The 23,741-nt window shown below is 47.9% G+C and overlaps 2 protein-coding genes across 9 annotated transcripts in view; one reads left to right on the top strand and one right to left on the bottom strand.

Moving 5' to 3' along the window:
- FAM160A1 (family with sequence similarity 160 member A1) overlaps positions 1-22,205 on the top strand; it is a 210,988-nt gene extending 188,783 nt beyond the window's left edge. For 7 of the 8 annotated variants that reach the window (XM_036313913.1, XM_036313912.1, XM_036313919.1 and 4 more), the window contains 4 exons: positions 3,380-4,522; positions 9,006-9,184; positions 9,546-9,684; positions 15,082-22,205. In XM_036313913.1, the coding sequence (XP_036169806.1) occupies positions 3,380-4,522; positions 9,006-9,184; positions 9,546-9,684; positions 15,082-15,335 (1,715 nt within the window). In that variant the 3' untranslated portion in view covers positions 15,336-22,205. The remainder of the gene's footprint in view (positions 1-3,379; positions 4,523-9,005; positions 9,185-9,545; positions 9,685-15,081) is intronic. The other variant, XR_004968310.1, reaches the window with a different exon arrangement.
- GATB (glutamyl-tRNA amidotransferase subunit B) overlaps positions 15,337-23,741 on the bottom strand; it is a 79,902-nt gene continuing 71,497 nt past the window's right edge. Inside the window, exon 13 of the mRNA XM_036313920.1 lies at positions 15,337-22,923. Within this exon, the coding sequence (XP_036169813.1) occupies positions 22,795-22,923 (129 nt within the window). The 3' untranslated portion in view covers positions 15,337-22,794. The remainder of the gene's footprint in view (positions 22,924-23,741) is intronic.

Raw genomic sequence — 23,741 nt, forward strand, 5'->3', positions numbered from 1 at the left:
GTGGAGATGAAAGAGCTAAGATAGAATTAGCTCTTATTTTAATTTCTGAAATGGCCCATTTGTGGGCGCTTGCCTGTCAATAATGTATCACCATAAAACTCGAAATTTGTGATACATCTCATAAAGGTCAAAATTTGGTGTACATCAACAGTATCTGAGTCATTTGACTGACCTACAGGAGTGATGTGCTGTTTGCCAGCTGTACAAATTCAGAGAGAGGGATTAGCTTGTTCAAGGTTATCTAGCGGGTAGGTCCTCTGTTCTTTCCACTATACTACCTCTGGGGTTCCTTACAGCAGACAAATGCTCTAATGGATGGGTGGTTACATAGAAAGATAGTTAGGTGGGTGGGGAGATAGATGCTATAATTTTTGTGCAATGGCTAAGAACTAGGATTCTGAATCTTGGGCTCTGTTACTTTCTTGGGCCAATTACTTAACCTTTTAAACTGTTTTCCTCGTATATAAAGTAGTGCCTGCCTGAAAGTGTTGTTCCAAGGATAAGTGCCCTTGGACATGTAAAGCTTTCGAAGACTACCTGGCATGTAGTAAGTGCTAAATAAATATTGCTAGTATTGTTTTTTTAAAATATATTTTTTATTGATTAAGATATTACATATGTGTCCTTATCCCCACGTTACCCCCTACCCCTCCCCCCTCCCCCCCCCCGCTCATGCCCTCACCCCCCCATTGTCCGTGTCCACTGGTTAGGCCTATATGCTTGCATATAAGTCCTTTGGTTGATCTTTCCCCCTTACCCCCACCCTCCCCTACCTTCCCTCCAAGGCCCGACCGTCCAATCAATGTCTCTCCGTCTCTGGATCAGTCCTTGTTCATCAGTTTATGTTGTTCATTATATTCCACAAATGAGTGAGATCATGTGGTATTTATCCTTCTCTGACTGGCTTATTTCACTTAGCATAATGCTCTCCAGTTCCATCCATGCCGTGGCAAATGGTAAGAGTTCCTTTTTCTTCTTCCTCTTCTTGAAGAATACCTTTCAGCATTTCATATAATGCTGGTTTGGTGGTGATGAACTCCTTTAGCTTTTTCTTATCTGTGAAGCTCTTTATCTAACCTTCTATTCTGAATGATAGCTTTGCTGGATAAAGTAATCTTGGTTGTAGGTTCTTGCTATTCATCACTTTGAATATTTCTTGCCACTCTCTTCTGGCCTGCATGGTTTCTGTTGAGAAATCAGTTGACAGTCGTATGGGTACTCCCTTGTAGGTAACTGACTGTCTTTCTCTTGCTGCTTTTAAGATTCTCTCTTTGTCTTTTGCTCTTGGCATTTTAATTATGATGTGTCTTGGTGTGGTCCTCTTTGGATTCCTTTTGCTTGGGGTTCTCTGCGCTTCCTGGACTTGTAAGTCTATTTCTTTCACCAGGTAGGGGAAGTTTTCTGTCATTATTTCTTCAAATAGGTTTTCAATATCTTGCCCTCTCTCTTCTTCTGGTACCCCTATAATTCTGATGTTGGTACGCTTGAAGTTGTCCCAGAGGCTCCTTACACTATCTTCATATTTTTGGATTCTTTTTTCTTTTTTCTTTTTCGGTTGGGTATTTTTTGTTTCTTCATATTTCAAATCTTTGACTTGATTCTTGGGATCCTCTTGTCTGCTGTTGGATCTCTGTATATTATTCTTTATTTCAGTCAGTGTATGCTTAATTTCTAATTGGTCTTTTTTCATATCCTCCAGGGTCTCACTAAATTTATCGGCGGTTTCCATAAAATTCTTGAAAAACCTTATAAACGTGGTTTTGAACTCTATATCCAGTATTGTTTTTTTAATGTCTTTTTATTTATAAGGGATAAGAGGTCAACACTAACCTTTTAGCAGTAGAACCATAAGAAATGAATTATGTCCACCTTGATGGCCTGAAAATGTATATTCCTAAAGGTCCCATTCTGGCCTAGTCTGGAGGAGATTTAGATAATGAGGAGACAAGAAGCTTGCAAAGGTGTGGCATCAAGTGAAATAAGAGCAAGGAGTGACAGGTGCTTGAGCGGTGGCTCTGCCACTGACCAGTTAATTGGGTGATCTTACTAGTATGTCTCAGCCTCAATTTCTTTCTTTCTTTTTTTTTTAGAAGATCTCTTCGTTTTTTAAAGTATATATTTTTTAATATATTTTATTGATTTCTTACAGAGAGGAAGGGAGAGGAATAGAGAGTTAGAAACATCGATGAGAGAGAAACATCGATCAGCTGCCTCCTGCACACTCCATATTGGGTATGTGCCTGCAACCAGGGTACATGCCCTTGACCGGAATCGAACCTGGGACCCTTCAGTCCGCAGGCCGACGCTCTACCCATTGAGCCAAACCGGTTAGGGCATAAAGTATATTTTTTATTTTGTCTATTTCAGAGAGGAAGGGAAAGGGAGGGAGAGAGATAGAAACATCAATGATGAGAGAGAATCATTGATCGGCTTCCTCCTACATTCTTCCTACTGGGGATCGAGCCCACAACCCAGACACGTGCCCTTGACTGGAATTGTACCCGGGACCCTTCAATCCGCAGGCCGATGCTCTGTCCACTGAGCCAAACCAGCTAGGGCTCAGCCTCAGTTTCTTAATCTATAAATGCAGAAAGTACTATCTACCACATAGGTTGTTGTGAGGATTGAATTAGCACCGATAAAGCACTTGCCACATGGGAGATGTTTAAGGAAACTGCAGAGTATATATTTTTCCTTGTTTGAGTCCTTTTTTTCCCCTGAAGACCCTATTTTTCAGTTCTGCAGTAAAGAACTTGAACATCAAAGGCAGAGTATGGGAACACTTGAAGCATCCTTAGGTGAAAAGAACCATTTTGGTAGTGAATAGGACTTTAACATAAAGAGACCATGTGGTACATATCAACCCCAATAGTTCCCAGGAAGGCAGCACAAGTCAACAGGCTTTTCTAAAAACCCAGTGTTTTCCAGAGAAAATCTGCTCCCCAAACTCATGGATTACAGGCCTTCCATTTTAGAATCAAAGTAAAAATCTTTAAAATCATTACCTACACTGTGGCAGGTACTACATCCGATATATTACCTAATTCAATCCTCTCAGCAACCTGAGAGGTTGCCACGATCAGCTCTTATTTCTCTGAGGACTGCTACCAAGTAAGTTTTCCTTTGGAGACAGCCAGTATCTGACTGGCCCCATTGGTTCTACATCTCCTTTAGGGTAGACTTCCTGCTCTTATCTTTCCTTCTTAAAATCTAAGCATTTTAAATTATTCAAAAATCATTTAATCAGAAATTATTAGAATCAAAGTAGCTGGTGAAAGAAGGTCTCAGCAGCCAGATGAGCCACATCCCCGCCCATGGCCTTTGTCCCCCCACCTCTCTGAAGTGTCCCTGCTCATTCATTTGCCTCTGCCTCCTGCAGGGCCCCTGGAGCAGCCACTGCCTGAGGCGTCCTCCCCATCGGCCTGCATCGTGGAGTACGGCAAAGCCCTGGACATCAGCTACCTGCAGTACCTCTGGGAGGCCCACGCCAACATCCTCCACTGCATGAGGGACTGCAGGGTCTGGTCCGCCCTCTACGACGGAGACTCCCCGGACCCTGACACCTTCCTCCAGAGTCTGACGGAGGAGAGCACCACCAGCCCCGCCTGCCCCGGGCTCAGGCTCAGGCTTCCCCAGCAGCTCCCCAGGGAGACGGGGCCTCAGCTGCCTCCCAGAAAGGACAGGGGCCACACGGAACTGGAGTGGGACGACAGCTATGACACCGGGATCTCCTCGGGGGCCGACCTGGAGAATCCTGGCCTGCCGGCGCCCATCGAGCCCCCCAAACACATCCAGGAGATGAAGAAGAACGCCATCCTGCGCTTCAAAGGGTCGTACATCGAGGAGTCCGACTTTCAGGACGATGTGATGGTGTACAGGTTGTGTGCGGAGAAGGACGCCGAAGACACCAGAAAGTCAGAGGAGGAGCCTGCGAGGCCCCCGGCCCAGGGCCAGACCGAGGGGCAGAGTCCCCCCACGAACAACGGCCCCCTGCCCAGCCCTCAGCCAGAGACAGACTCTGAGGAGGAGCATCACAGGGACAACTCAGACGTGGTTCCCAATGTGTCCGCGGAGCCACCACCAGAGAAGGGGCTCCCGGTGGCCCCGGAATCAAACTCAGAGGCAGCACCCCCTGTCTCCGAGGCAGAGCACGGTGCGGACCCCATGGCGGTTGACCCGGAGGGTGAAGATTTCATTGCCCAGTACGACCAGATCATTAAAGAACTGGACTCTGGCACCCAGGGCTTGATGGGGCAGAATTCCTCTTCCCAGGGTTCTGATCCCTTGCTCCTCCCAGAAGAGCAAGAGGGGAAGGAAGAGAGCAAAGGAGAGCAGGAGGAAGAGGAGGGGAAGAAGGACCTGGAGGAGGAGGAGGAGGAGGAGGAGGAGGAGGAGGATGACTTTGACTCTCTGATGGCGGAAGCTCCTGCCGAAGAGACCGTGCCCTCCCCCTTTGGGGTGAGAGAGGAGGCTGACTGTGCCAGTCGCCGTCCCGTGAGGACTCAGAGTGCCCCGTTCACAGGTGACCGGCTTAGCTTGCTTTGTGATTTCTGCTTTTGAAAGCACTTGTGCATGTTACACAGGAGAGTAAGGTAGGTGGGGGCGAGGGGCATTAGCCATTTACCTAACGGAGGGGCGGAAGTATTTTTAAGAAGAGTGGAGAAGGGGTGGTTTCATTTTTATTTTATTTTGTCAGTCTTGCCATGATTGTTGTATTTTTTTCCCCACCAGCAAGTTAGAGGTTAAGTTTTACTGTCATGCCTGTGATAGTAATAGGGCTGCTGAAACCACATAAGAAATCCAGTCTCGTTACTGAATAGCCTCGTTTCCTGTAGTCTAATTTATTTTCCTCCTTAGCATTTATTTCATGTGAATTCTCTTAAAAGCACATTCCCCCCCCCCTCGCGCCCCCATTAGAGTGTATGTTCCATGAGGGCCCAGGTGTTGGCTTGTTCTCTGCTCTGTCCCAGCCCCTGCACGCTGACCAGAGCAGGTGGTCCGCACCCAGAACACTTGCTGTGGACACATCGGGCCCTTGGTTAGTTGGGCCTCTGCCTGGGAGCTCATTTCAGATAATCACAAAATCTTCATCCGAAAATAGGTCCAGGAGACCCACATAAACTCAACTCTGCTACAGAGTGGGTGTCCCAGTGATACACCCTCCCCACAGGTAGACTCACGGGAGAGGCAAAGCGATAGGGGAGGATATTAGGTAAGTGGGTTGGATGAGGAATTATGGTGCAGAATGTCATTAAATATTGGCCAGTAACATCCAAACCTGCACATGGTGAGGCAGAGGGTCAGGCACAGAGGGTTCATCAAGCTCAGGGCCCCCGACGGTGTTCGGGTAGCAAGGAGAGGCCCTCAAGGAGCTGGCATCACTGTGGGACCGACAGTGGCCTTGGAGTCAGGCCTCCCGGGGCATCCTGGCTCTGGCACTTTCAGCCACGTGACCTGGTGTCCCCGACCCGCCCTTCTCCCCTGTGAGGACTGAATGTAATACTGAGGGTCATTATTAAGGTTGCTGGCAGCCCCAGCAGCCTCGGCTGATCCTTCCCTGGCAAGTAGCGGGCAGCATGGGGAGGAGCGACCTGCTCCCGCCTCCTCCAGTCAACCAACACAGAGGGAGTCACATCACCAGGTCCAGCCAGGTAGGCTTCCTGCGGGTTCATGAACCTCCTCCAATACTTATTCTTCTATTTACTGACGCCTAAATGGGGAGAAAGCTTTTAATTCCACAATTAAAAGGCTGGAGGTTCTAGTTGAGATAACATTTCAGTGTGAATGGGTTTTAATTAAAATTCAATCAGTCAGTCAATCATAAATAGAAAGGATTAAATGAGCTTAATTTTCCCAGTCGATAGGGAGGAGGAGGGGAGGGAAGGCCCCAGACCAACTGAGGAGGGGCAGAGAGCTCAGTGCAAGGAAAGGGGCAGAGGGACCGCAGGAGTCGCAGTATTGCCTGAAGCAGGTCCCCTTGACTCTCACCCAGCGGGAACTCCCAACGGTTCTCCAGGACTCCAGGGCCCTGGGCGACGGGCGAATGACCAGCCTTCCTCAGAATGCCAGCCTTCTGTCAAGGAGTCTCATCCCTGGGAAATATGTAAATTGAGGAAACCGAGTATAGCTTAGGGCAAAAAAAAAAGAAAAGAGCTAATACAATACCGTATTAAATAACACCAATATTTTGCTTATGATACACCTGAGAGCCAACAAAACGTAGTTTTTTGACATATATAGGTCATTTTAATGCATACACAATTCAGGAGACATCTTTACTCTTCCCGCGTATGTGAACTTTGTCCTTGTGTGTTCTGCAGCATTAGGCTGAACGTCCATCTCTGCGTAGGATCCTGGTTTCCGCCGAAATGAGTTTGCCTCTCAGCAAAACCGAAGTTTCCCTTTCATTTATCTAATTGATTTTGTTAGAGACCTTTATGTGGCAGGTCCTATGCTAGGTACTAAAGACACAAAAATGAAGGAGTTTTCGGACATTTAGAGGAGACATCAACAAAGAACTGAACTCTTTTAGTGAGAAATGCATTGTCAGTCGCTGTGTGCCAAGTCCCATGGGGGCCCAGGGCAGGGAGTGGAGGAGGCTTCTCGGAAGAGGGCCACAGGGGGTACAGAACTGATGGCAGCTCCGTTCCTTGGAGCCAGGAAATACAGGAGGGGGGGGGGGTCATATTGAGGCAGGGGAAGGGGCACTTGAGGACAGGGGGGCGAGTGACAGGGAAGGGCAGTAGAGATTGTCATAGTTCTGAAAAATTACATATCTTATGGCTGTGGAGTTTATCTGTCCTTCTAGAAGAAGAGGGGGATTAACTCTGGATTGCAATCCCAATTTGAAAGCAACTTTATGGGGTTCCATCCAGAACCTCAGAAATGCCACCAGTCACTCTTCCTCAGGCATCACCCCCATACACACCTGTGCCTTTCTGAATTGTAGCTGAGTTTTTTGCTTTTCAGTTGCTTACCGGTCATGCCCCCCCCCCCTCCACCCCCACCCCCGTCCCCCCGCAACTGCTTTTAAAGTGCTAGAAATCAACTAAGAATAAAACAGGAGTTTGAAAGGGTTTAATGTCTATTTCTTATTGCGCATGGCTAAGAAGTTGTAATTAATGTCATTAGTGGCTCATAATGACCGTCTTCTGGCTTTGAACTAATATCCTGCCATTCAGGTGGACAGTGATGGCACACTCCCAGGGTGCGATTACGCTGGTTTTCTCTCTGCCCTTGTAGTAGTGTTGGACTACAGATGGTGTGCCCTGGTCACTGCCTGGCCAGCCACCTTCATGTCTGTGGGATGGCCAGCTGAGGCCAAGTGTAGTTGGGGATGTGCCAGGGAAACTGAGGGTTCACATTAAGGCCATGTGTGTTACCGGAGACGCTCCCCCCCTACACACGGTTTAATTCACCTGTCTGCTCCCTCCGGAAGGAAGCAGGTGTGGAGCCTGGCAATGTACAGGGGTGGGCAAGAGGGGATGTGAAAGACTGGGTCCAGGTTGAGGAGGGTGAGGACAGCAGCCTCTTGTGGATCCACCTGGAAAGCTAGAACTGCATTGTGATGCATGAGGACACTTCTGGGGTTCTTGATGGAAGTCCATCAAGATGCTTCAAATTGGGGTTTCAACCCAAGCATATTAATTTTCCTGAATATGTTTGGCAAACACTGCCAGGGTTGTTTTGCAAGCAAGGGCTCTCCAAAGGCTCTCTGTGTGAAGAGTCCATTGACCTTCTGGGCCATCGACTGTGACTGAGGAGCTCAACCCCCATCCCAAGGCTGGGACGTCGAGGCTCAGTTCGGTTCACGAGGGGATGGTGCCTTCTCTGTGTTTTGAGGCCCCTTAGAGACATGCTTTGTGTTCCTGGCAGCGGAACTATTGCCCTGCTACTCGCCCGCGTAGGAAAGAGGTTTGTGTTTGGTGCGCTCATTTCTCACCACCACGGCTTCTGAACGAAGCTTCTTGTGGTGAAGTTAAACTCATATTGATGTTGGTGACGTCTTCATAAGGCACGTTTATCCATCAAAGGATATGTGCTTTGTTATAAATATGCTATGGTTTCATGGCATCATCAATAGTTCCACTGGGGGAAATACAAAATTCTCATTGATTTTGCTTAATGGACCATTTTTATGGTAAAACTAGGAAATATCTTCCGGTAATTTTATTACTGCCAGATTAATTTTCTGGATTTTTTCCCCTGTCTTCAATGAACTCAAAGCATATTAATTTTCTGGTGACCCAAAGTAGTCGAAGCTTCTTTTTTTCTTAATTTTCTTAGGAACTGCTTTGTAATGAAATATGGATTTTCTTTTTTTAAGGAAGCTATGACATACCAAACTGTATCTCTCCAGATGAAGTCCTTTCTCTCCCTTCCTCCCATCTGAAAATTGAAGGGTGGTTACCAAGTTGCTCAGGGCTACCTGCCTTATTTACCTTGTCTTTCTCTCCTTGTCCTTCCGAACGGTGACATTTGACAAGACAATCTTTCTCACAGTGCTTGTTGGGGACAGACTGCCCCCGTTCACAGTGTAACTGTCTGATAAACACAGTTCATATAGGTGTGCTATTCTTTAATAGCACAAAGATTTTTTTTTTTTGTTACCCAAACTTGTGGCCTCTCATGTTTGTATAAAGCCCTACAACATGCTGGGTCATGAGCTGAAAAACGTCATGGCTTTGAGCATAGGCAGCACCGAGTACAGAAACAGTGTGGAAAAGTATACCTTAAGTTTAAAAATTAAATTATCTGCCAGGTCTATGATAGTTTCCCAAGTGTTAAAAGTGCTCATGGAGTCAAGATAGTAGCTCCCATGCCCATTTGCCTGCTCTCCTTTTTGGTGGTGGTTTGCTGTGTGCTTGGGTTTGAGGCAGGGGAAGACCTGGCTGCCTTTCCCGTGTCTGCATTGGACTTGCACCTGGCGGGGCTGTGGTTTGGGAGCTGTGGCCCCTGTGGCTGCCCTGTGCCCGCCAGCCCTGAAGCCCGTGTCCCTCCCTCAGGCCCGTTCATCAGCGTGGTCCTGTCGAAGCTAGAGAACATGCTGGAGAACTCTTTGCACGTTAATTTGCTGCTCATCGGGATCATTACGCAGCTGGCCAGCTACCCACAGCCACTCCTGCGCTCCTTTCTGCTCAACACCAACATGGTCTTCCAGCCAAGCGTCCGCTCTCTCTACCAGGTGCGCTAGCTGAGCCCACATTAACCCCTGTTGATTTTACGGGTGCTGATGAGCAGGGCTCCTACCCTCCTTCCCCTGTTATTTTGTGTTTTTTTAAAAAAATTCCTCTGTTCTCATTCATTTGCTCTCCTTCCTCATCCTGTTTTGCTAGTTGTGTGTAGATTATTCTAGCAAATAGCAAAACTTCATTTAGTTTGCTGTTTAGAGGGAGTCCTACTGAAACACCCTGGCGGGTCAGTAAAGAGTGAGCAAATGTCAAAAGGAACAGTTCCAGCACGGAGGGCCACCCCTGAGAGAGAGATTGACAACTGGGGCTGGCATTCCATTTGAAGCAGTAACATCATTAACGCCCTTTTGACAGGTCCTCGCATCTGTGAAAAACAAGATTGAACAATTTGCTTCTATGGAGAGAGACTTCCCAGGGCTCCTCATACAAGCCCAGCAATACCTGCTCTTCCGAGTGGACATGTCTGACGTGACAGCTGAGTCGCTAACCAAAGGTGAGCCGTGCTTCTCCCCTGCGTCTCTCCTTCTCCTGCTCCTCCATTTCCCCGCCTCCCTGTCTGGGTTCAAAGATGCTGCATAGGCTCCTGGGCTCTAAAGCATCTAAGTTGTATTTTCTTTTTTATGCAACTGCGAGGAGTTTCCTGTTAGTGTTCTTAAGCCTAAAGAAAGGTCTGCCAGCCCACACCCGGCCCATTCGCCTGTTTGGAGGGTGTAGTGGGCATTTGCTTCCCTAGGGAAGGAGTGATGTGTGGGTTGTCCTGGGCCTAGAATAAATAACTCAGTGCCTCGGGGCGGGAGGCATTCCTTGCACACCCTGAACCAGCCCTACCCTGAGGAGGGCATTGTTCTCTTCATTACGTTTTCAGAGACTCTTGGGCCCCAAATAAATGTGCTTCAGGGCTCTAGAAGGTAAAAACTATTCATTTGGACTGGGAGAAGGAAAGTTTATGCTCCGCTTAAAGTTCCTGAAGGTGACTTTTCATCAGCTCACGGGGCCTGCCTGGCAAGGTGGGCAGGGAGGGTGGTGGGTGGGTGCCCCGCAGGAGAACTGAGGTTGTCCTGCTGGCCGGCCAGCCTGGGGAGCTCAGCTTGGACAGTTTGAATGGCTGGTTGTCCTCCAAGCTATCATTGTGGCCTTGGGGTGTGCAGACCAGGAAATGCCCGTGTTTTCCTTGGGTCTGAAAAGCTGCGACCCAGCATTTTAAAGACGAAGACTAGTGGTGAGAGTGGGGTTCTCAGTCGTGGGCTAAAGGCTTGTGATCAGAAACAGGCTCCCATAGGCAGAAATCTACCTCAGGGCAATTTTTAACCCTTTAAGGGAAACTCTGAAGGCTGACCTCGCCTCTGTGCAGCTCTTTGATCTTAGTCACTGCGCCTCACCAAGGCCTCAGGTTCCTTGACTCTTAAGTGAAGAATTTGTTTTCTTTCTCTGACTTCCTCTGTGGCTGTAGAACTCTGGGTGTGAAGAGCCCTTAGGGCATCACAAGGCAGATTTTGCAAGAAAGGTGGGCCTTGTGCCACTGGGAGGGGCTTCAGGCTTTGGCCTAGAGGACAGCAGGCAGGCCATTCGTGGAGGGAAAGGAGCCTGTGGGAAGGAGGACTGCAGGCCCATGCGGCCTCTGCTAGCCACCTGCACAGCCGGTCTGTTAGCTGTGTTCCCCCTGAACGGGGAGGGTGTTACCACATCTCACCCTGTGAGAGAGGGTGCGTCAGTTAGCTCCTGTGCATACCAAGCCATTGCACAGACAGTGGATTAATAGAAAGCCACTCATGAGGACTCAGTCTGCATGGTCGCCTGGGCCGGGCTTGGCTGAGTTTGGCTCGTGGGCTGCTGTCTGCAGGTGGCTGGTGTCTGGGATGGCCTCAGTCACATGGGTGGCTGCTGGCTGGGGATGGCAGGGGTGTGTTTCTCTCCTCATCCAGCGGGTTAGCCCTGCTGGTCAAATGTCACAGCCACAGGGCTGCAGTGAGAGCAGGAACACAGAAAATCTTTTGAGGCTCTGGAATCCTGCATGCTGTTGGCCAAAGTCCCCGGGGAAGCCCCGATCCAAGAGCAGCAAACCCCCACCTCTTGATGGGAAGAGCTGCAAAACGGCTGGCCAGTCTTTCAGTCTACCATGCAGGAGGTGACTTCAGTTCCTTACATTACACTCCAGACTTGGTCTTCCTTTGTATTTCATAGTTTGTAAAGTGCTTTCCCAGACGGTCAACTTTTATTTTCAAACAAGCACTGCGAAATGGGCAAGAACGGTACTGTGAGGTTCATTTTCATATAAGAAAGCTGAAAGTGGGGGCCCAGGGTAGTCAGGCGGGATCATGAGGCCCAGGTGCCTGTGACTGTCTGCCTCGTTCACGGGCTGAGTGCACACACGCTGACTGACGTCAGAGGTGCGTGATGGCAGAGGTGCGTGTTCTGCTGAAGGATGGGGTCACTCACACCTGGTGCTTTGTCCTGGCTTCGGACCAATGGCTGTGGCCACCAGATATGTGCCCAGGGGAGCTTGTTCCCACATGATGCTGTCAAGTTAATCAGCTGTGGCTGATGCTTTTCCAAGTCTGTGACACTTGGGACTTTGCTTAGTGGGGCTTCTCTTGGGATCTAAGACTTTCCTTTTGTGGAGTTTCTCCACATTAACTTCTCTCAGGTTAGCCAAGTGGCAGCCTCCGCTCCACTTGAAAAAACTCAGACTCCCAGAAGGAGGAAGGCCCTGGCCCGTGCAGAGCAGACTTCTGAAACAGGTGCTGCCGAGGAGCTGAGTCCAGGAGCGCTCTCCCTGGGCACACAACAACGTGTAATGAGGAATCCCGGGAAGAGGTCAAACGCTGGGCTTCCCATGTCCGTGTCTGTGCTCTGACACTGCTGACCAGCAGCAGAGCGGTAACGATTGCTCTCCTAACTTCTGAAAGCTTTCCAGGATTAGTCTTGAAAATGCTGGGTTGCAGCTTTTCAGACCCAAGTCAACGTTTCTGAAAACCACGCCTGACCCCGGCATTGATCTGTTCTTCCCTTCCTCCGGCCTCTGTGCACGTGCTTTATGAGGGTTTGGTCAGGCACCGGCAGCCAGAGCTGCTCCGTCAGGCAGGCCATGTTCCCTCAGCCTCTTGGCGGCCCCGAGAGAAAAAGAGCCTCCTCACTACCCTTTAAATAGGTTGTGTGACCACCGCTGCAGAGCCCATGGACTTCCCGTGTAGCCATCCATTGTCGCCTTGTCTCTGGGGCTCAGCCGTTTCCCAGGCTTTTCATTTCCCCCTCAAATACTTTCTAAAGCACAGGAGCCATGCTTTATATTCGGAGTCCTCTCCCTGGTCTCTAGTTCTGAGAGGGAGGTGAGGTAGGTATTGGTCCCATTTTACAGAAGAGGAAACCGAGACATTATATAAGCTACTTGCCAGGGAGGGACCACACCTCTGGCTTTCTTGCTTTCAGTTGAGACCCCGATGGGGCTGTGTGACCTATTGGAAGGCTGGTCCCGTGCTGATAGGACAGAGCTCCCGTAAGGCTTCCTTGCCAGACCTGGTTCCCCTCAGTGGGGGCCACCTGCCTTCTATAGTGAAGACAGTTTGGAGTCTCGGATTCAAGCTGGGTAAATGAGCCTTAGCGATGACACTTTTTAAATTCATGAATTAAGCTACATAAATGAGCCACAAAACCCCCCTTTTTTGGGGGGGGAGGGGGAAGAAGAGTGAATTTGAGAGAGAAAGATGGAGATCAGGAATATGAACCAGCTCCAGGGAGATCAATGTACGGAAGACCTGATGTTGGTCAGTTTCTTCCCTCATTCACACAGCAAATGTTCATTAGCTTCTACTATGAGTAAGGAAGTGTGTGGGGCCAGGAAGGACACATTGAGTAGGGGCTCTGCTCTCAGAAATCTCAGAGTCTCCCAGAGGAAGAAAAACATAACAGCAATGCAGGTGCTATTTGGTAAATAAGATGGGGTGGGAGGCTAATCAGAGAATTCCTCCCAGGGACAGGAAACAGGAAGTGCTTTGTAAAGTCAGTGGTAGCTGAAGTAATGACGACACATGGCTGACACCTATCAAGAGGCCCCCGTGTACATTATACCTATTGACTCATTTCATCCTTACAACTCTGTGAGCTTTACACAGATGAGGACATTACAGTGCAGAGAGGTAAAGAAAGTTGCCTGCTGTTACTCAGCCAGCAGGTGGCAGAGTCTGCTCTCCACCGCAGTACTGGAGTCTCTTAAGGCTAGTGATAGAAGTGTGGGGGCGGGAATTCCAGGTGGGGAGCCAGTGTGAGAACAGGTCTTGGGTCTGGGATTAGTGCCCACGTGTCCCATTCCCCACACCATCCTTCGTGAGCCTCATGGAACCCTTGGAGAGATGCAGTGCTGGGAGTTGGGGTGGGGCTGCTGAGTGGGTGTCTCCATGGTTGGTGTGAGGACCTCAGTGACATCAACTCTTTGGTCATCACTCTGATGTCAGGACACGCTGTGGGCTTCTGCTGAAAGGTACCAGCGGATTCTCTTCCAGTTCTTTACGGCACGAACTGTGATGAGCTTTAATCAAAAAGGATATTTAAAGCAGTAAAGCGAAGGATTTTTTTTTTTTTTAACACTAAAGATGATAGTAGTGAGATATGGAAAGTACTATAAATGTCAAGAATTTTTAGTACTGTAGTTAAGCGACACTCTTCTCGGAGTGTTAAAAATGGGACTGGAATTCTGAAAAGCAGCCAAAATAATGAAGAGCTTGAATATAATGATTTATGAGGAGTAATGAGACTGTTTGAGTAGGGGGCAGAAGACGGCATAAATAACTCCAATAACTATATGAAGGCTGGAGATGTTCAGGAATTAAATAGTCTGGAAAGTTGAACCATTTTAATTAGTGAAACTGCTTTGATATGAAAATTCAAATCACTTGAATATGTTCAAGGTTGGGCTCATTATTATCTGAGACCTATGTTACTGAAACTGAGATAGAAACCCCTGAACACCTTCCTTTAAGGGAGGCTCCCAAGCCACTTGTCACCAGATGCCCACAGTTATGGGAAGTGCCCAGTCTGGTCTTCCCAGCACCCAACTTCCTCTCCATCATCTCCAACATTTCAGTGGCTTCTTTCAACCTATCCTCCACTGAAGGCTGGAGGTCCCAGCCAGAAGGGGCTTGCGGGGGGGGGGGGGGGGGGGGGGGGTGGCGGGAGTGTCACCATGGAGCCCCAGAGGTGGGAGCAGGAGCTGCAGAGGTTGTAGTGGTTGTGGCCCCGCCTCCCCCCTGCAGCAGTGCCGTGTGGCCCCGCCTCCCCCTGCAGCAGTGCCGTGTGGCCCCGCCTCCCCCTGCAGCAGTGCTGTGTGCTGGGGCTTTGCCGGCCCAGGTAGGGCAGTCTCCCAACATGGGAGTTTGGGAGAGCAGGTGGAGCCCCTGGATGTCCTATTACCATCATGGTGAGTTAAGTCGTCACTTGGTTGGTGCAATGGCAGGAGATGCCTTTTTCTGTCTTTTTTTTTTAATATATATATATTTTTATTGATTTCAGAGAGGAAGGAAGAGGGGAGAGAGAGAGAGAAACATCAATGATGAGAGAGAATCACTGGTCGGCAGGAGATGCCTTTTTCAACCTTTCCCTTTGCCAAGTCCTGGGCATGGGGGTTCCTGATAAACCTACATTCTTGTCATACTCTCTTATACAGGCTTCGGGATTAAAGCCTAATATCTCATGCCCTGTGCTGGAGGTCATCTGCTGGGCACGTGTGTGAGCCACCGAGTGGATTAGTGTGTGCTCAGGGCTGTCTTCAGGCTTCAGTCAGTCACAGAAACTGGACCCAACACTCCCCACCCGCCTCCTTCCCCTCAAACACACACTTGCGACGGGGGAGGTAAAGGGCTCTGGAGGGTTCTCGTGACCATCTGCTTTCTGGTTTCAGATCCCACTCAGGATGCTTCCAGGACAGGAGCTGGCAGGAGCCTTTTGGATGGTGCCCCGAGAGTGCTCCAGCCCTTCCTGACAAGCAGAGCCGCGGTGGCGGGGGTGCCGCCAAGCCTGCCCCTGCCGGTGAGGAACACCATGCTGGCCGCGGCCCTCTTCCCCGAGTTCCTGAAGGAACTGGCTGCCTTGGCCCAGGAACACTCCGTTCTCTGCTATAAGATCCTGGGGGACTTTGAGGACTCCTATTGTTAGCTTTTTTTTTTTTTTTTAAATAGAGGTTCTTGTTTTTTAAGGTTTTAGTGTCTTGACTGAATGTTAAATGCAAAGCTGCTTACAAAGATTTCTACTTTGATGTTTCCTGACAATACTTGATTTGTGGGGAGGGGACCTTCTGGGCACCTCCTCTCTCTCTCGCTGGGCCTTCCCACCCTGCGTCACACAGAATGTAAGTCGCATAAGCTGGCTGCTCCGTGGGCGGGTTTTCTTTGCTGTTTTTCCTCCTCAAATATTTTGGTTGTTATTCTCTCATCCCTTTGAGTCGACTCATCTTGCAGCGTAGAGCACACCAAGCGAATATGGGGGTTCAGTGACTTCTGGAAGTGCCCCTTGTCAGGTCGGCTCTTCAATGGCACGTGAAGAAAGCACACCTGTTCCTGTTGCCTTCTGCATTTTGGCTTCCGTTTCATCAAAGGGAAGAATAAAAATGGAGCCTCCATCACGTAAGCACGTATCATCTGTCCCTTTGCATTTTATGTCCAAGACTCGCTTTCTGCCCAACATAGATTGCTTATGGTGCAGGCAAATCCATTGGTCTCAGCTGTCTGCTGGGAGGCTGATGCGGTTGGAGAGAATTTGGGATGCAGGGAAATGTTCTTGTTGCTGGAGAGATTATTTGGCGTGTCACCTAAACACTAGCCTTATCTTAGATTTGCACAAAATGAAATACACCTATGCAAACTGTTTCTTTGGTTTTTTAGGATTTTGCTCAGAAGAAAGCATGCTATCATGTACTTACATAAGACAGCCATCATTTTTTGAAGTGTTTTATGAAAACCAGATTAATTTGTGGAGCTATTTCATAGCAGGGTTTTTTGTGGTTTTTTGATGTGTGTGTGGGGGGAATATGGAGGGAAAAAGATAAACTAAATGCAGCCTGTAGAATCACTGCTAATCATTTAAATTTTGTTTGCTTTTCCTAATGTGCTGCACTTTGTAGAGAACCAGGAACTGTACACCTGCTTTGGGAATTGGGATGCAAATGCAAACAGGTCGCAGGGAGCCCTGCAAAGCCAAGTGCCTGCCAGTGACTCACTCCATGCAGAATCACTGCCTCCTGAATAATGGGGTTCACTAGAAGACCCCAGTGTGATGTGTTAGTGCCTCTGCTGCTTTTCAGCTTGCTCCGAGAGGAGTAATTATAAGTAGAGCCACAGTCTCCTTCAACCATCACCAAGAGTGGGAAACACACAAGATAATTGTGGGCTAAAAATGAGACCCTAAACAACTGGTATTGATGGATTTTCAATTCTGCTTCTCTCGATTAGGGGCAGGTGAGAAGCACCTACAAGGATGAGCCTCCTGTGTGGAGGGACGTCCAAAGCCCCAGGTCTCTCTGTGTCTGTGGTGTGACTGCTGAGCCCCGGTGGGTGGGGAGAGGGGGGGAGGTGATAGGGGAGGGGGAAGGCGACAGGGTATTGGGCAGCCACAGGTCTGGTGGCTGTGCCTCAGGAGCCCTGGTTTGGTTTTAATCAGCCTCTCGGTCAGGAGGGGAGTGGAAGAAGCAACTGTACCTGAGGCCCTGCAGAGCAGCGGCCACCCGTTGTGGTCTAGGGACCTTGATGCAGCGGTGAACTGAGAGCGGCTTTTAGGGGCCAACCTCGCAGTGTTTCCAAGTCTAAGCAAGAAACCAAAGACACCGATTCATTGAACATTTCCAACTTGAAATTTGTCTGGCTTGAAAAATGGTTCACCCAGCTGTGGTACAGCAGTGAGAACCCACGAGGCCCAGCCGACTGGCCTGTAGCGGGCTTCCCGGCGCCTGCTTGCATTTGCACAACCAAGTCTCCACTGGAAAAGGGAAAGAGAAAGAGAGCAGAAAGATGGAATGTAAGCTCTAAGTTATTATTCTCTCCCTTTGTTTTGCACAAGTATTTGTCTTCCAGTTTGGACTTCCTAGGTACGTAAAATGCTGAAGTCACATCTGGAAACTATTCTTTAAGCTTTTAGTCTTGGTTTATGCTTCTCTCCATTACCTGGTGGTGGTGTGGGATCTTAATATTTATTAAATAAGTACTGAAGTAGACATACTTTACAGGAGAGAGAGATGACCAGTGTCCGGAGTGAGAGGCAGGAAAATAAACTCCAGTGGTTGGGTGCTGGTAGCAAATTCACATTCACCTTTCTGTTTGACATTGGAAACTGGTTCGTGTATCTGAATCCACTGCAGAGTATTTGTCCAGGGTTTTACACCATTAATTCAGAAAACTGACCTGGAAATACATTCTGGAAAACCAGAAAACCCATTTGGTTGAGTGGAACAGCCAGGTGGGTTAGTAAGGATGGTTTATAGAAAGTGTGGATGTGCCAGGGGAAAATCGAAGAGCTGAGGCTGTAAGTAGACCATACCCTAGGGGGTTGGAGGAATAAACACTGGTCTGGTAGATATGAAGATACTGTGCCGGAGGTGGGGGAGGCTGGAAACTCCGGGTGGGAAAAGTCCTGGTAATGAAGTAAAATATTCTGGTCACATAGAAATATTTCTGTAATAAGTTTTGGGGAAAAATTAAAGATATCTCGTGTGCTCTAAAACGTGGCCCAAGAGTAGAGATACTTTTCCATGTGGACAGGCTGGCACGTCCAATGCTGCGCTACTTGCGGGAGACGTGGGCAGAGCCTTGGGGGAAGCCCTGGGGCTGGCGTCACAGTGTCTGGCCTGATGGCCCAGGCTGGCGAAGGCCAGTCAGGTGTTCCTGGAACATCAGAACATTAACCTCCACTCATATTTAGGGTCTGGGGTTCAGTTCAGATGAAGTGAGTTTTGTGGTATAAAGTATATGAGAGCAAGGAGATATTTAAAATTGATTTTTCAAAACGGCCAAGGAAATGTTCTTAAATTTTTAAACAAAGAAATTTCAAGTTGAGTTTAGCTCAAATACAATTTGGGGGGAGGGGGAAAATGATAATTCCTTAGCCAAGAAGTTGTCAGCCATGATGCCAGAGTAACCAATTAGTGGTGGGATTTTCTTTATCAATGGATTCTTCCTTCTCCTGGTATTTAGAGGAATTATAAAATTGTCCCCATTTCTCTTAGTATTACAGAGTTGGGCAAAAGTAGTTTTATATTATTATACAAATAACAATAATTAATAACTGAAGAATAAACTCTGTTTCATGCACTCACAACTATAAACCCACTTTTGCCCACCCTTTACTCTGGAAAATGCTTTGCTGTTTGGGGGCTGGCACTGTGTCTGTCACCTGGAGAGAGGATGCGTTCAGTGCGTCCAGGGGCCCACAGGATGCCTCCTCCATAGCAAGTGGCTGTCATTGTGGTAACGTGGTTGTCAGGAGGGCGTCCCATTAGGAACAGTCTGGAAGCAGGGTATGCGAGTACTCCGTTGCCTGTCCCATCTGGCAGCCCCTGGTGCCCGACTGCGCCTGGTTTCAGAGGTCTCTGCATCAGATCAGCTTGGTTGCAGTGGTGTGTGGGCTGGTTTCCAGACCCGTGTGGGGTTTGCAATGCATTCTGAACCGGACCAGTGTGTCTAAGTTGCTTTCATGAGGGAAGGGCTACCCCGACCAGGGTGAGGCATGTCACTGGTGTGATGTTAAATGTCCACAGCATCCCCTGCAGTTCTCATTTGAGGGCAGTTCAAAGTAATTGCTAACTGCCTGCCCTGTGTTTACTGAACTGGCAGGCATGCTTGCGATGTTTATGAAACAGCTTAGCGTCGGAAGGCTACTACTGAATGTGCCCCTTCCAGTCCTCGGCCCAGGCCAGTGTAATTCGTGGCTTTGCAGTACTGGCTCTTCCTGGCAACAGCGGTCCTCTGGTTGCTGATGCCACATCAGCTTTAAGTGCTAAGTAGATATTCTCAGGCCCCTTCCTGCTGCTGCCATCATTCTATAAATCACACAACACCAATTCCCCACCAAATAATAGCTTAAAACAGAACACTGTCAAGCCAGTTTACACTCCATCCTTAAACCACATCATTGAGGAAATATTTAAAGAGAATGGAGTCGACTTTTTGTTTTTTTGTTTGAATGACCATCATAAACCTAATGCTTTTTAAAGACAGAGTGCCTGGAAGACGAAGCGCTGTTTTCAGGATAATTTTGCCTCAGTAAATCCTCTCCACGTCCCAGCATTTATTGGGCCATTACTTGTTCTGAGGACTGATTACCCAGGCAGCTCATTAACTGGATAAACGGGCTTGAGTGAGTGAGTTTCGGTGAAGTCCTGTAGGGAGCACAGGCACGTGGTGGGAGGAAGCCTTCAGTTCTGCAGCTTCTGCTCTTGGGATCTGAAATGAAGAATGATTTTAGGCAGGACTGACCCTTCCTGTCATGTTGGGCCATTGTGAGTTTTGTTCCTGTTTTACATGTGAGCTGACCTAACTCGCTGTCACTCACAAGTAGCAAGGCTGCTCGTAGGTTCTGCCAGCACGAGTTCAGTATGTCCTTTAGGCACCTCAGGGGGCACTTAGGTTTCCTATGTCACGGCAGAGCCTGACAAGAGTGATGGAAGCTCTTAGGCCAGATTATAAATTTCGTGGAGCTGAGACTGCAGAAGTCTGTGCTGCTTAGCGTATCAGCTGACTTTTCACTGGCATAAGTCTGCACAAGGCCCACCTATAACTAGCCCCTTTTTGCCCTGGAGACATTTTAAAAGAGGGAATTTGGTACTGACAATGTTACTTAATTGATTTCTGCTAAGTTGTTTGACGAAGGCAGGCAGTGAGATTGGATTTCAGTCAGATGCGTTGCATCTCACAATCGGGGGTCAGCTCTCTTCTTATACAATCCCTGGGTGCATTTGTCTCCAATCTGCTGAAGAAGCATGGCGGCCGTTTCCACGCGGCTTCTGTAATGAGTAAGTAACATGGCCTTTCAGAGAGATTTAGTGTTCTTTTCCAAAATAGTCACCATGCAGAATCCTTGAATGATGCAGCTAAATGCAACAGAAGTGAAAAACAGAACAAACTGTGGGTGGTGGCCATAAGCTGTACATTGAATTAACCAGCTAACTCAAAGCCCCAGGAGGATGTGTTACTTTCAAAAATTTCATGGCCTTCTTACAACCTCCTTATTGTAAAGCTTAGCGATAATTACAAAAAAGATGGGCAGTGTGTGAAGCTCAGGTAACACATCCTTAACTTGGCATAAATAATGATCAACATGCTTTTTCCTGGGCTACCTGCACCTTGACAGGTAGGAACGGTTCACCTTGATGCACAGGCCTGCAGACAGGAAGCTCCTTCCTAAACGAAGAGGTCCAACAAAGTGGGCACCAACCTCTCATACAAAGGGGCCCCACAACAAATTTATTTCATTTTATAAATTAGTGAACTTTTACTAAGTGCTTATTCTGTGCCAGGAAGCACGGTGAGTCCTGAGGCTGACGTTCCTCCCCTCCCACCATAGCCAACCAAGCAACACAGCACACAGCCTGCGCCTGGCCAGGCTGACCTGGGGGACAGCCTGTTTTCCAGCACATTCCCCTCCCAGCTTACAGGTGTGCGAATTCCAATGACAGATGGCAATGGCTTCACCTATGGTGCCACAGGTGAAGACACTGCCATCTGTCATTGGAATCCGCCAACTTACACATTTTAATGAGACTTGCCCCTAAATAGCAAACGAACAGACTAAATCATGCCTTTGCAAAGAAGTACTGTCCTTAACATTATATCCTCTGAGGCCTATTAGGAGCAGGGCCAGCCTTCGAGGATTTCTTAGGGGACTATGTGAACATATCTCCCAAGTATCTAGTCAGGTTCCAAGTAAGATATCTGAGCTGTGGTTGCATTTTTCTTTTTTTCATAAGCAGTTATAACCACATAACAGTCTGATTTTTAGGATTTCAGTACCGCAGCAACCATCAGAGTTGGACCACAGTCAGCTTGGCGAAGCTCGAGTGAGTTGATGACGGCATGGTTCTCTGGGAATGGCCAGTCCGTAATACAGCGTACACTTGACGTAACAGTTTAAGCCAGCCCTTGATTTCCAATGCTTTGAAGAGCTCCTCTAGTGCATTCTATAAAGTCTGATGACTAAGAAGCCAGACCTTTGCAAAATAATGATCCTGCCAGATTCCAACATCACACTGCCCTTGCCTGTTTGTAATTAATTCCAAGACTTGTGGGGTAAGAGAGAATGGACTTGCCTTTCTCTCTTGAAAAAGGTTCAGTGGTAATATTTTACTTTTAGGCCCAGTGGTTGTCAGTATTGGGACAGAATGTGGGGCACATGGCTTCCTGGGTGGTGTAACATACTCTAATTCTAAATCAGCCAGAGGGACGCTTCTCTCATTACCTAGTTAGGAAGTCCTGAGTCTGTGACACTCACTGCTAAACTGGTGATGGGGGAAGGTCCACTTTTCTCCAGTCGCCACTGGAGCACCATTCATGCTGGAAATGTTTATACTTTTCTTCGTAGGCTAAAGAATTCAGTGTAAAAGTAGGGCTTCCAAAATGTTCCCTCTCATATTTATGTCACAATTTGACATGTGCTTTTAAAAACCACCACTTACAAAACTGGTCTTTAAGCATTGTGAGTCAGAGGTAAAAAGGCAATAAAATGGATAAAGGGGCATCCCAGTGCGATGGACAGAAATAGTATTACTGTCATGAGAACAGCGGCAAAGGCACCCGGCTTCACGGAGATGCTGTTAACGGCACCACAATTACCATTAAAGGTCAAAATTTTGATTTGTCAGTTTATAATCTTATTCTTTCCAGGCAAAACAGATCAATTTAATGTTACAACTTATTATTTCTCTTTTTATCTCTTTTGGCCTGAGGGGGCAGGGGAATTGTCAACTGCACAATCTTTAAAGTGTATGTTAATTTTTAATGTGATATTTCAGTACATATTTTATTCATTAAATTTATTTGAAAACTTCTGTTGTCTATTTTACCAAAAAGAAAAAAAATCCATTTATTCTCAGAGCATGGCTTCCTAGGGCGTTGAACGGGCACCACTTCTACTCAGTGGATGGGTGACTAACATTCTCCTTCCCTGCCCTCACAAAGACCAATCTAAACACACTGTCAATGGATTTATCTTGCTGTCTTCCTCTTTCCTCTTCATCACTCTTGTTTTAGGTCTAAAATACTGCACCCAGATTCTGGTCTATTTCGATCACTGCTGGCCCTTAGGATGTGCTCAGAAATATTTGTTGAAAGAACTGTGTAATGAATGAACTTTTTCTTAGAAAGGTAACAGTATCGGAAACAGCATGTCTCATTTAGTTCAGAATTATTAAGCACTAGAATGTGCTAGTTCTTAATCACCTTCGCAGGTATGACAGAGTCATTTTGATGTCAATGATGCAAACAGGTGAGGCTGCTGGCCTGTGGAGGTGGCACCTGAGGCCCAGGGATTGGGGGATGCCAGCACGTCGAGCTCACTCACGGACGTTGGGTTTCAAGGCTCCGGTTCTGTGTACGGCTCCACTATCTCCCTCAGGCAGAGGGACGGAAATATCTCATGATGACAGCTGCTTCTCCAGCATCTCCTTTATCATAGTCGGGTCTGCTCGGCTGAGAGTCGCTTTTCGGACCAAGCCGATCAGTTTATTTATAGCTCTGGGGTTTCCCTTCTTCAGATCCATTACCTTTCAAGACAGAAATTGTTTTAGAGGAGAAAATATAGACCCACACATAAAAATCCTAAATTAAGGTTTATATTTACTGAAATTTAAATTGTTTCTTTTAGTATGAGAGAAGGAAAGGGGGGGTGTGAAGATCTGAGGCATTTTCTAGGCTCCTGTCGGAGATCCTGCCACTCTGTCTCCCAACTGGTAGGGACAGAGGACTGTGCTGCGTCATACTGACCAGGGCGAGGCGCCTCTCAGGGCCTCCAGTGGAGGTCAGCAGGCAGTGACATGCAGGTCTCCTTCTCCTCAGAAGGCTTCAACTCCTGTTTACTAGGAAATAAAACCATGGAATGGCGACTCTCCCCGAGCATGTGGATGGGGGGGAGGGGGCACTGCACTGTGGTGCCAGGGCCACTGGCTCCGCCCTCCTGCTCTGCAGCACCCGAATGGGCAATAAAGCCAGTGAGTATGTGCACTCAGTGCTGTGGAATGAGTGAAACGAGAAGTGTAACTTTATAGGTCACTGTGGCTAAGGCAGGAGGACAGAGGTTCCCAAGTCCCAGAGCAGGCTCATTTTCCTTGTCAAGAGCACTTTCCAGAGCTGAGTGTCCCTGGCAAGCTGATGGGTAGGTGGCTATTGTTCTGAAAGAGGTACTAGTCACTTTTTCCCCCAGTGAACAATCTCTAGACAATATAATTAGACTTGGGGAGGGAGGGATGCTACTCATCGTAGCTTTTCTATTTTGTTCCATGCTCAGAACACAAAATGACTTGGTTTTCAGCTATGCTCCCGTTAAGGATTTGCTCCATAATTTACAAATAATTTTTTCTGCTTT

Source organism: Myotis myotis, unplaced genomic scaffold (assembly GCF_014108235.1).
Source record: "Myotis myotis isolate mMyoMyo1 unplaced genomic scaffold, mMyoMyo1.p scaffold_m19_p_6, whole genome shotgun sequence".
NCBI classification, from domain to species: domain Eukaryota; kingdom Metazoa; phylum Chordata; class Mammalia; order Chiroptera; family Vespertilionidae; genus Myotis; species Myotis myotis.